This window comes from Ambystoma mexicanum, chromosome 4q (genome assembly GCF_040938575.1).
Source record: "Ambystoma mexicanum isolate Mex_15411 chromosome 4q, UKY_AmexF1_1, whole genome shotgun sequence".
Classification (NCBI taxonomy): Eukaryota; Metazoa; Chordata; class Amphibia; order Caudata; family Ambystomatidae; genus Ambystoma; species Ambystoma mexicanum.
In genome coordinates, this window is record NC_090928.1 from 198,299,572 (window position 1) to 198,312,961 (window position 13,390).

Genomic DNA, 13,390 nt, shown 5'->3' on the forward strand with positions numbered 1-13,390 from the left:
AGTCACACCCCCAAACAGAAAACTTCTGGTTGCCCCCTTTGACTTGTTTTATTAATGCTGCCAATCATTGTCCCATCCACCTGTCACAGTGAATAGATGAAGAGGATTGAAATATAATTTTCGGCCCATAACGAGGCGCTCTTTTCCAATGTAAATGTCCCGAAATATAAAGATTAAAAAAACAAAGTGCACGCACGTGTCCGTTTCTGCAGCAGCAGCGTTTTCCGGCTCATGATGTGCGAAGAAAGCACTGAGACGCTGCGTGCGTGCACAGAAGGGGACGCGACGTGACCAAAGTCACGTGGGGGAATGGAAAGGGGGCGTGGCTGTGTTGTGTTTCTCGCTGGGAATCAGAGCCCTACCCTACCTGTGCTTCTGTCGTCTCCCTTAGCAAGCTGTGTACTGGCATGGCTTCTGCTGAAGCACGGCTACCAGTGGCCAAGAGGGAAACATCCTCCTCACATCCGGACGAGGCTGGGGAAGTTGCACAGGACCAGCTGCTCCTCATCAAAGGTATTGGAGCCCGGGAAGGGAGACCGGCAGTATACCACTTGTGAGCACGTGATAGCAGCTGCTCTAGCGCTAGCGGAGGATTACTTTTATTGCTGCACTCTACAAAAGTGCTTCCTCTTCCTGTATCCCTCCCGGTCGTCTACGTTGCGAAAATGCTCATATTTTACAAAGTATTGCACACTCCAACTGCGCAGGATTAACAATCGCATTGAGTGTAGGATGTGCGCTTTATTTTTTGTATTTTATTTTATAATACAAGGGCATTTTAATTCATTTGGAAATGTGAACTGTTATGGTACTTTTTTTTTATCACATAAGTGTTTCAGCAAGTGACTGTTGCCGAGATGTTATGTGTATACCTCCTGTAAATCATATGGATGTGTTTCCTAAGTGTGCTGTACAATGTGGTGTTTCGACCTGGGGATGGCTACAGCTCCCTTGCTTCACTCAGTGTGGGAACTTCTGCCCCCATCAAACGCTACCACTTATGAATATATGAAAAGTAAGTGTACATATCTTAAAGTGAATTGACCTTTCCCCTTAGAAGAAAGTGCACATGGAAAAAGAGCATTGGCATTTTTAAAATAATTGATACCGGAAAAATGATCTGAGAGGGGAGCTTTTCCAATAAGTATGCTGGCAAAATATAGAAGGTGCCCACCTTTTATACCAACAATCTATAGTGAAATATTCCCAGGAAGACAAAATCCCAATAGGAGAAATGTGTTTAGATGACTCATTTATGTGGCCACTTTGAACATGACAAACTGGTTTAAATCCTTGTGGCCAAACACTTGAACAAGTTTTCCGGCCTCAAAAACACCCAAGCGTGGTAGGGTATGCCATCTGAAAAAAGTGTGTGCCCACCCCATGTATCTTTTTTTAATTTCCTCTACTTGAGGGAAAGTAACCTCTCCAGGATTGCAACCTCCTTACCAAATCCGCATATATGAATGACTTGCTTGCCCTCTCATTGTTCTCCTCAACATGATGACTTAAAAAGTACACAAACTAGAATGTCATACCTGTGAATTATTTTACCCTATTCCGTGGAGATTATTTCTGCTAATTTCAACCAGTACATAAAATGCTCCACCAATAACTAGGCTATTATGATCCTGTAATGACAATGTGACTCTCCAGTCGTTTACCCTGTGTTCTTGTTTCATATATTGAGAACACATTTTAATTTATCAACATGGATTATCCCATATGAGTGGCGCTAATATAGATATTCATAAATATATAAATCTTTTTGGATTTAGAATGAGGCAATTCAGAATTGCAATGATACAGGCATAATGTGATTCCTAGTACAGAGTAATTGAGTTAAAATGTTTTCACAGGTATTTACCCCTTTTTAGACATAAATATCAAGACAGCAATCTCAAGGTAATACTCTATCTAAGGTCTATGAAGTAGTCAAAACGGAACTCAAACAATATGAATAGAAGTTGACCTATTTTTTTTTCTCTTATCAACCCCTTTAATCCTCCCCTACACCAACCCTCTTCCTCTGTGTATGCTTGATACATGATTTTTTGACTCAACGTTGTGATGTAACATTATTTTTGTTTTTTCATATATGTTTACACATTTGTTATGAATTGATATTTGGCTACTTCACTTATAACTTGAGAATTTATATGTAAAAAAAGAAAGAATGAGCCCTGATTTGAGAAAGGCGATTTAAGCCGAAACACGTGTCATCAACAGGGGCCAATTAAAATTCAAGTCTTACATAAACCAATTGGCGCATGATGTATATCTGAGTATGTTCTCAAAAACATTTTAATATAACACCACATACTGGAATCATTCCACTTCTAAGCAGTGCTATAAGACGTGTTAATATTACCCACAGTGTAAAGACATGAAGCGCTTGCAGCGTGCATATTTGTGACTTTTAAGGAAGGAACTCCTAAATCCCACTGTGTTGAAAAATTAAAGCTTAATGTGTGAGGCAGCATGGACCAGACAAGTTGGAAATGTCCCATGGTCGCACAGACAAGCAAAGGAGAAGAAATGTTGAGATTTTTAAAAATGTTTTTTAGAGATTCTTTTCAGGCAGCAGTTTTAGTCAAAATGAATGTGACTTGTTCAATTAAAAAGATGACTAATTCTGCGATTAAAAGTGCAGGTAGCTCACAGGGTTAAGCATTCCACCTGCACCAGGAGGGAGGCCGGCCTCCTCCTCATGCAGCCCACTGTGCGACAGGTGGAGGCCAATGCAGAATAGACACATGCTCTCATGAAGATGGCTGCCGCCGTGACCCCAAGCCCAACGAGACTACAGTGCCTCCTGCAGCCCACAACTTTCTTCCACTGAGACTGCCTCTATGGCTTCATTGATGAATAGCTGATTGGCTGAATTCAGCTTTACTGTTCCTGCCTCCTTGCCATCAGGCTGTGTTGGTTTCCCCGACCCAAGGCCCCTACCTAAAGCTCAAAGCCGGTCTGGTGCCTGTCCGGGGCATGTTTGGCACCGTGGCACATTTTTCACCTCGACACTCCACTGCTCGTCTATCCTGCATGTCACACCACCCTTCCCTTAGTATCCACTTGATTTATCGCCTTGCAACCGCGTCGCACTACATACAAGGTAAGAAGGGTCATTGACCCTTCCTGCAAGTACTTTCCACACTGCCCTTTCCAGTACTTCTCCGTTTGTGACTTGACTCGCCTGAACTGTTGGCTTCCTCCGTTTGAACGTTACCCTGATCCCGACCCAAGCCTCCCCCATAACCTGTTATTATTTGCCTGTTTACTTGACTGATGTAGCTCCATGTATCCTCCAGGAGGCTTGACTTTACCAGTTTGCAGCCACTCTTACCTGTCTGTCCTATTGCATGTCTGGCCTTTCATGCATTATACCAAACTTGTCACTGCACTCTTTGTATCTTGTTATTGTTCAGCCCTCCAACCCCACCATCCTCCTTCCTTTTCATGTTCAGCACTCGCACGTTCTAAAATTTGTTGCTGCTCCACCTACCTGTTGCTCAGTACATGATATAGCCCCCTGTACCATGAGGTGAAGCTTTCCAAATTGTGCACCCATACCAATATCACTTTTTACCTACCTGTAACTGCATACTTGATGTAGCCTGACGCACCATGATGTGAGGCTTTGCCAGTCGGTATGCATAAACCAATCCTTGTCTGCAACCGTATGCATATTTTTACAATTCACTAATGTACTATCCACTACCTGTAACTAGCGCCCAGATTCCTCAGGGTTCGGTGCGCTGACATGAATGCAAACAAATAAGCTTTGGCTGCTGAGATAAACTGTATATTGCAGTCACACATTTAAATCCCAACTAAGCCCTTCATCTTGCATTAATTTTTACAAAACCCTTAAGTTCTTAATACCAACACCTGTTACCACAACGTCTCAAGCGGCAAAATGCACGGTAGCAAGCGCTATATACAGAACACATTGGGCCGGATTCACAAAGCATTTTTCAATGGGATTTTCCTGTGGAGAAACGCTTTGTGAATCAGGCCCATTGTCTAGTAGTAGTGAAAACATCTAGAGAACACTCCTTATTTATCTGCTCGTTTTCAAGACTTTTAAATCAGTAGCCTTGGCATGTGAGAACTCAACCAATTCTATATGCCGGCAAGAACAGTTTTGCAAAAGCACGCAGACAAATAACTAGTCCTATAAAAGCTGACTTTTACGCCTGCATGGAGGAGGGTGTAGATTTAGGCAGCTAACAAGTACTTTGTGAGTGCTATAAAAGTAAAAATGACCCCTTGCATTTCTTAACACGGAAATGTTAAGAACGTATTGCCCAAAACAATGGTCTTCTAAATGGGCAATGGTTTGACCTCCTTCCCAGCATCAGTAAGATTGGTCCCACAGTGTCTGCCTGCCGCTGGGATGGGCTATTTGTCTTAAAAGCATCACAAGGGCTTAGGATGTGACACTGCTTGGAAGAAGCAGAAAGAATGAAGGCAGTCCCATGTACTGAAATTCGGCTTTGAGTACAAAACAAAACAGAATATCACTTTTAAATACAGAATTCGGCCTAATACTTACTTGAAGCCGAATTTCGGTACATGTCATGCATACCAACATTTTGGAGCACCTGGTATGGAGATTCTGTCACGGTAAGCAGGAGAACTGAATATTTCCATTGTTTTGGGGTTTGAATTAATTTAGGCAGCGCTTGTCATGGAGCCAGATTTTTCCCAGATCTGGCAAAATGTCTCCCCGGATCTGGGAAAACCATTTATGCCCTTAAAGGGTTTTAATGTTTTTAACTTGCTTTTGTTGTTGCCGAAACCAGGAATCGAACACAGTTTCTCAGGATGAGACTTGAAACGCCTCCCCCCCCCCCCCCCACTTGAATGTCTTGTCCGGATACATGTGAATATTTCTGTTCGGAGTGCGCGCTGCTGAAAGTATTTAAGCAATCTTTGTAGGTTTAAAAAGTGTGCCCCTTTCATAATTTGCTTGCAGCTTCATAGGAAACACTCCGATCTTGGGTTATTTTCCAGATGTTAAAAACGTTGTTTTCCTGCAATGGAAATGGTTATTTAGGGGAGGGGGGCTTGGAAATGTCTCCTGCGTTTGCCAACTTCCAGATGGCCCCTCAATCGCCTGGTTGCTGGTGGGATCCCCCAGTTAATTTCCATTTCCAACACTGAATTTCCAAGGGAGAAAGTAAAAAAAAAAGATTATTCTTTATAGAAAATTCTGGAGGCTCTGTGGCTATACAAACTACCCTTGCACACAGTTGTAATGAAGGCAGGTATTTATTGATTCTGCATCATATAATAAGTAACTGCACAGACATGCGCTTCCATTGAATGCCTTGTACGGGCTCTTGCTTGCTCCTGCTGCCTTTCTACGCTCTCTGACGCCTCCAGCGTCTGTGCATGTTGATGGAGTGCTCCTGTAACAGCCTAACCTCAGTTTGTAAACAATGAATGAGTCTGTCCATAATAAAGTCCTAATATTTCTCAGGAGGTCTTCGTAACATGCACGCTTTCTGGGACCGTTTGCCATTGTTGTCTTCAGTGGTTTCAGATCTTCCCTCAGTACTTTTGACCCTAGTATTCGCCTCTGTTTTTGCAGTGTTATTCACTGTTCTTGGTGATCCCTCATTCTCCTCTTAACTCTTGGTTCCTGTCCCTCACGTGTTGTTTCTTTAATCCCACCAACTCTTCTTGTCTTCGGTTCTGTTTTTCTCCTGCGTAGTGCAATTCTGTCCCTGTTCCATTTGCTGTCTGGATGTAGTACTCCTGTACATTCCTTGCTTGAATTGAAGCACTGTATGGAGACATTGTCAATTTGTCTATGTGGCATCCAAATCTTCACTCAATCTCCTCGACAAATGTCTTGTCTTTTGACTGCCTTACTCGTATATTTCTTTTCTTTTGGGTTTCTTTCACTATTTCTTCTCCTTCGTGTCTTAATTTTTCTTTATTCGCTGTGGAGATAATCTTGTATTGCTAGTCTTTTCTAATCATGTAGATTGTAGAGACTCCTGTAATACTATTTGGAGTCCTGCAATGTGCCTCTATACATTTGCTCACCTCCTTCTGGATAATCGGACCCTCTCTGAAGGCTGTTAGTATTATTCCCTTTACGTATCGGTTCATTCCCTCCACTAGTCCATTCCCTTGCGGGTGCTGTTACCTGGAATTCTGATGATGTATATCATTCCTCTGAAGATATTCCTTCATCTCTTCGTCGGCAGACTGTACTCCATTGTCAATGACTATCGACTTTGCTATGTGCTATGGCTGACCTGTTAGTTATCTCTGGCATAAAGTGCACTTCTGATTATTTTAACGCATAGGCTACTATGACAGTGCCATATGTGTGTTGCACTGGGAGGTGTTCCATTGGTTCTATGAAGTATACTCCCAGTTTGTACTGCACTTCTTTGGGTCATTCCACTGTTCATAACAGTGCCACTCTTGTCACCATTCTCTTGTCTCCATATTTGCAAATTGTGTAGTTAATGTTCTTTCCTTTTGAGGCCACCAGTATTGATCTGCTTTTGGTGAGCATCGTCCCTGTGTCCTTCATCACCCAACCATATTATCTCGTTTCTGAGGCTGTTAGCCATTATCAGTATATTCTCATTAGAGCTACTTCATGCTCATGCAACTCTGTATTTTAAAGTAGCTTTTTAACTCCTGCCCATCCTTTTCTTTTGATTTCTAGCATTCTCTGTATTTTCTCATCTTTTTTCTGTTCCTCTGCGCCACTCTTTCAAGGTGATAGTTTGGCTTCCTTGTCCAGCATTTTCCATTACTGGACGCAACAATGCATTTTTCCTTAAGATACGTTTCTTCTTCATTCTTGTTAAGTGGTAAGTAGGTAGAAGGTCTGCTTGTCTATTCTCTTATCCAGATATATGATCAATCTGGAAATTTTACACCAATCTTGCTATCCTTGGTGTCTGATTCCTGTGTTTCTGGCTCTTAGTATTTTTACTAAGGGGTTGTGGTCTGTCCACAACATCCCCCATAGGTACGCCCTAAAATGATTTACTGCACATGTGCACGCCAGCATCTTGTTCTCTTTCACTGAGTAGTGCTGTTCTGTGCTTGTTAACGCTTTAAAGGCAAATGCTACCATGGTCTCATTTTGTGCCTGTTGTAGTAGAGCCGCTCCTATGCCATCTGCTGCCATGATTGTTCCGTTCTTCATGTTAAATGGTTTGCAACTAGTCGCTTCTATTATACCTTTCTTCATTTTGAGTGCATCGATCCATCCATTTCATCTTTTTCTCCTGAGAAAACTATTGAGAAAAGATCCTTCAGTTTTGTTGAAAAAGTCTCTTATGAACTTGGTGAATATTCAGCCATCTTCATGAAAGACTTTTACTGTTCTTGGTTTGTGGTCCTGGGGCTTGTGCGATCGCTTGTGCCAGTCTCTCCTTTGGTTGCATCCCTAGTGCTCAAATTATGAATCTTCAGAAGTCCAATTTGACTTTGTATTTAACCTAGTTTTTTTTTTTTTTTCCTGATTCCTTTTTCTGTCAGTCTGCATACTACTTTCTCTAGAGCTGCATCATGCTCCTCTCTAGCGGTACACGCGTCAATATGTTGTCTTGGAAGAGGTTGGCATTATCTATGCCTTGCACTGTTTCGGTCATGATTCTTTGCAATGTCTATACTGCTGAGCACAATCCGAATGGCATCCACTTAAATTGGTCCTTGCCATACGCTGTCAACTGTCTTTGGATGTAGTTTAACCTGCTGGTAGGCCCAGAGTATATGCTGTTTTGAAAATATGTCGTCTCCTTGTAGCAACATCTTGATTCAATGCTCTAAGGTCGAAGGACATTCCAAGCATGTCGTACCCGCTCCTTCTGGTTATTACCATGGGCCTTAGCCATTCTGTTGCTTCCACTAAATAATGTTTTCCTCCACAAGGGTGTGCACATTATTCCCATTTTGCATAGAATTTGTACATTACAAATCATTCCAGTGTTTTCACAAATTATAAAAAGTAAAATATATCTGCTCTGTGTTTCGGGACCTCCGTCCCTTCTTCACGAGCAAGAATTCAGACAATTTCATTTGTAAACCTTCACGGTCATTTTATGAACCTTGTGTGCACCCAACCTTGGTTTCTCGAGGTTATGCATGTCTCCGGGGTATATGGTAAAGAATAGCAAAGCCAACAAATGCCCATCCTAATCCTCTTCACGATTTCTCTAGTAGTGCTCTAATGTGGCACTGAACTACACACTTACTATGAAACATTTCTACATTTTTTAAAAATGTATTTTGAAAACGTATTTTTTTTTTTTACTACTAGATCTACTAATATTCAGGGTAATTCATGGAATAAATATGTGCGACGAAACGGCGCTTGCACAAACGCGCATATACAGCTACGATGAATGTACTTAGCAGCAGTGATCGCGGGACACCGCAGGAGGAGGAGGAGGATAGACAGGCCGCGCATTTTTGGGATGCCTGATTACCAGGTCTATGGTATAGGTTTCCACCTCATATCATCCTAGACCTGGTCACTGAGTGGGTGGATGACCTTGCATCACCCACCCTATGCTCCCATGCACTGAGCCCCTTGGAAAAGGTGCTCAATGTCTTGCATTTTTTGGCCACTGGGTCATTTCAGCAGACAACTGCCATAGTTGGGGGCGTCTCACAGCCCACGCAGTCACGCTGCCTACACCAGGTGTTGGCAATCATGACTTCACGCCCCTCAGTCCGCAGGCACATATACATGCCCAGAACACCCGCAGAAAGGCAGGCCGTGATCCAGGACTTTTACTGGGTGGCACACTTCCCCCAAAGTGCTTGGTGCCATTGATTGCACCCTTGTGGCCCTACGGCCACTGAGCACATTTATCAGAATCGCAAACACTGGCCTTCCATCAACGTGCACGTTGTATACGATGCAAAGGGAATCCTCACCTCTGTCTATGCAAACTATCCAGGGTCCACCCATTATAGTTTCATATTCAGAATGTCACCCCTAAATCGGGACCTGGGAGGCATGGCGACACATGGCTCATTGGTGAGTACAAATGCCTGTGCATATGCATGCATGTCACACACAGACAAATAGACCAACCCAATTTATGACAACCATTCTCACCTCCGCAGGGGACAGTGCCTACCCTCTGAGCACCTACATGATGACGCCAATACAACCACCCCAGGTAAGATACAACGCAGCCCATATTCCAACCAGGACCATAGTGGAGCACACATTCGGAGTGCTCAAGTCACGTTTCCGCTCCCTTGACCACTCTGGTGGCAGCTACTATATGCACCCCCAGTAGCGTGCAGGATCATTGTGGCAGCATGTGTCCTGCACAATGTTGCAACACGGCGGGGCGTACCGGTGGACATGGTGGTGCCCCCTCATCCCCAACCACATGCACGCCCGCTGCACATGGGAGGGGAGGGGCACGTTGTGAGGCAGCCCGTGCTCAGCTTGTGGCTCAATATTTCACCTAAAATCCCACTCCTGCGAGTGCATACAGTCCTGGCACATTCCAGGTGACAATCGATGATGACAAAGGGACAGGCAACTGTCACAACCTTACCACCCTGAGAATGTATCCTTGGAAGTGTTAAATTGTGTGCATCCCTAGCTACTTAAACAAACCCAATCCCGTGTGACCAAAAGGGACACATTCAAGGTGCATAATCCACTACCCCTTGCAAAACAGCACATGCAAATACTGGTATGTCACCTAAACCCTCCCAAACCCCATGTCACCCACCCGACGGACCATGCCATGGCATGCAATGTGAAAATAACTAAATAAATGCACAACACATGACACAACTGTCACAACGTTTACTGTGACAAATGGGAACAGGCCAGAGACAATTCCCTCTGACACCTCAAAATCAAACCATACACATGAACATATATTTACCAGCATAACATATCATGAACACAGGACCCAACAGTGACAACGCCAGACGGTGACCAATCGCAATAGCACAAGTGTCTCAATGTGACAAAGCCACCACATGGACCCCTCCCATCCTGAGTGTGTCGCTGCTAGCTAAATGTGGCAGGGTACCACATACAGCATGAAGTGCATCAACAATGGATACAGGCCAGGTAATACATGAAGATATAACATGTAAATATGCACAATTAGCAATATACAAATGAAAATGCATGTCAACCATGCACTGGAGAAACCGTCATGAATCCCCACTCGGGGTGTATAAACAGTTTGGACTTCAGACTGGCCACAGAAATGATGGAAGCCCAATGCCTCTGTGTAAGTAACTGTCAAACACGGTGCCCTCCTTGAAAGCCCATGGAAAGGGGAAGCAGGAGTGACATATGTGTTTGGACCCCAAGCCTCAAACACAAACACTAGACAAGCCTGTATGGGCCCAGCCGGAACACACAGTGCATGCCTTTGGATGCCACACACTGTTACATGAATGCACAATAAACAAAAACAAAAAATTAAAAAAAATAAATGGCCATGGTTGACCAGGGGAGGGTTCGGGGGGACCACCCAGGAGAGAGGAGGTGCAGGGTGCACCTCAATACCCACATGCGTGGATGTTGAGAATAAAAAGAAAAAACCTCCATGGGCTCACGGCCTGCACGGCTAGCCTATAGTGGGAGTACTATTGTCGCTGTTGTCACCTTCTGGTGCAATATGAGAAGGTGTGTGTGGTACAGGAGGCTGACCACGCATGGCTCTGGCATGCTCCTCCATGGCAGTAAGCATGCAGGTCTGAAAGGTCTGGTTCTGCAGGATGATGTTCTGGAGGTCCCCATGCAGCACCTCATGCGTTGCCCGGAGTTCCACCTGCAAGGCCTCATGCGCTGCATAGAGTTCCGCATGCAAGGCCTCACGTGACACATGGCTCTCCTCACGGCTTGCCTGGAGCTCAGCCGAGATGTTGTGTGTCATCTGCTCCATCTGCTGTTCCGCCTGTAGCTCTGAAGGAGGTGTTCTCTTCCCTCAGGGCATCTCTGTGGGCCTGTGCCTCTGCAGCCATGGCTGTGCGCAGAGCCCCCCAGTTCAGCCCGTCTGTCCCTGTTGGCATCCAACATGTCCTGCCTGTGTGAGCGGCACGTGGACCGCATGGCCTGCTGCTGGAGCTCCAACTGCCTTTGGGGGGGGGATGGAATTGGCCACCCTTTCCACGCCCTGAGCTATCATCTCAGATGATGCCCCCTGTTGCTCTGGAATGGCATATATGAAATTCTCCCACATAGTATTACCCATACCCGTTGCTGGCACCTGACCAGTGGGGGCCCAAAGAGACTTGGTCCTTGCTGTGCTGGCGCTGCCTGTGGCTGCAGGACTGCATTCCTCCTTTGATCTGCTGCCCCAGGAACAGGAGCAAATTAGTGTGGAGTGTGACCTTGCATTTGTAACCACCAAAGGCAGACATACCAATACTGAATGGCCCCTTGAGGGGTCTACCCCCACTGCAGGTGTGTCGGACAGAACAGCATCCATGGCAGAATCCCTCACCTGCGACAGCACATATGGTTCAATATCCAGTTCCACATCAGAGGCGTAGAGATCCTCAGAGGTGTACTCGGCGACACCCCTGGCCAGGATGGTCTGTAGCTCCAATGGATGTTCATGGGCTACCACACCACGGCCTCCACTGGTGCCTGGTTGGGCCTCTGAACACTCCACCACCTCCGCCATCTCCTCCTCCTTTTCTTCTAGTGCCTATCATCTGCACAAAACAAAAAGAAGACATGAACATACATGTCAACAGCATATACCACACACATAGGTATTACAATGTTGACATCCAACACATGAATCCGACATGTCACACGTGAGACCAACTCGGGCATTCACGCAGTGCCAATGAAGTGGAAGGTCACCCTGAAAGCAGACCTGGATGAGTGTAAAATGGCAAAACAACACATGTGCTACATGGTGCATAGCACCTGCATCACACACAAGCCTGTGACTGGCATGGACCTTCAACAAACATGACAGATGCCAACACACAGATGGCACGTAGCATAGCCATGGCAGACTGTCAACCAGCCCCAGATGGAAGTTAAATACTACTGTCTGTGATCCCTGTTAAATGCATGTCTTCAGACAGTACATGGAAATCACTACGACAAAACACACGTGTCACAGGATGCAACAACGCTAGGATGTTTAGAGTGAAGGGAGGCACGTGGATACATTAATGCTAGGTCACATTGACATCACACAAGTGAATAGGCATGTTGAAGGGTGAAACAGGGCTCAGAAGTATGTGGGTGCAGTGCAGTACATGTGTACGGTCTCCACTATCAATAAAAAGACAAAACCAGTAATGTCAATGTCGTGTCATGATGGCAGTGTAAGGGCAAGTGCAGCCATCATGTGCAAAGTGTTGGCAGTGGGTTGTAGTGATACAGTGAACCCCAACCCCAAGGGCAGGGGATGGCTTGGAGGCAGTGCATGGGTCAAAATGTTTACTCGGAGTACACTGTTGTAGCAGACAGTGTGGGCAGGTGTCAATGACATTCTCACAGTCATCTGGGACTACAGCAGGGGAGAGGAGGACAGAAAGCAAAACACATGAGGAAGCATCAGAAGTGCCCCCAGACCCAGAGAAGCCACAACAGCAGTTGCATAGAGGCAGGGAGGCTCTACCAGAGGGAGGCATCCACTCGACAGAGACGAGAACCACAAACTAATGGCCATGTGGAGCAACTGACCCTGAGGGAGCAGGAAAGGGATGATCAGATACCATGAGAAGGGGGAAATACCAGAGATGGAGTCGGATGAGGGGCTTGCCCGGGACCCATAGGGGCTTGCTTGGAATGCACATGGTCCATGAATGTACACTCATGGCCACTGTGAGCCTGTGCCATCAGCACTGTTCGAGTGAGAGACCTTGGCATCAAGGCCAAAGGATGTTCCTCACAGTACAGGTCTGGCAGAGTTGCAGAGGGAAGAGTATACTCACAGAAAATCGGGAGCAGGCTGTTGCAGTAGTCCACCATGGGAATCACCGGTCTCATGGATACAGTGAGCGGCTGCGAGATAGAGAGGCAGGGAAGGATGAGGAGGATCAGTTTGCAGGATGACCTCACAGAGATGTCAGTCATGTGACGACAGAGGGCGAGTGTTGAGTGGAAGATCATCACATGCTATACGCAAACATGTTTTGGAGCAAGAATATAGGCAAGAGAGGCTGGCGAGTGATTGACATGGAAGGAGGGTGCAGGTGTGTTGATGAGGATTGCCTCTGTGTGCAGCACATGGCCTGTATGCAGTTTGCATCACAACAAGCATGTATCAGTCAAGCATTGCATGGGTCACACATCATGACTACTTAGCCTGAACTGGCAGTCAATCACCCAAGCAACATTCACATGGCCTGGACACACATGCATCAACACTCACCGGACATTGTCTCC

At 45.4% G+C, this 13,390-nt stretch overlaps 1 protein-coding gene across 2 annotated transcripts in view; it reads left to right on the forward strand.

Annotated features, from left to right (window-relative positions):
* Positions 1-278: 278 nt before the first annotated feature.
* TMEM242 (transmembrane protein 242) overlaps positions 279-13,390 on the forward strand; it is a 262,169-nt gene continuing 249,057 nt past the window's right edge. Inside the window, exon 1 of one of the 2 annotated variants that reach the window (XM_069607730.1) lies at positions 279-513. In XM_069607730.1, the coding sequence (XP_069463831.1) occupies positions 408-513 (106 nt within the window). In that variant the 5' untranslated portion in view covers positions 279-407. The remainder of the gene's footprint in view (positions 514-13,390) is intronic. The other variant, XM_069607731.1, reaches the window with a different exon arrangement.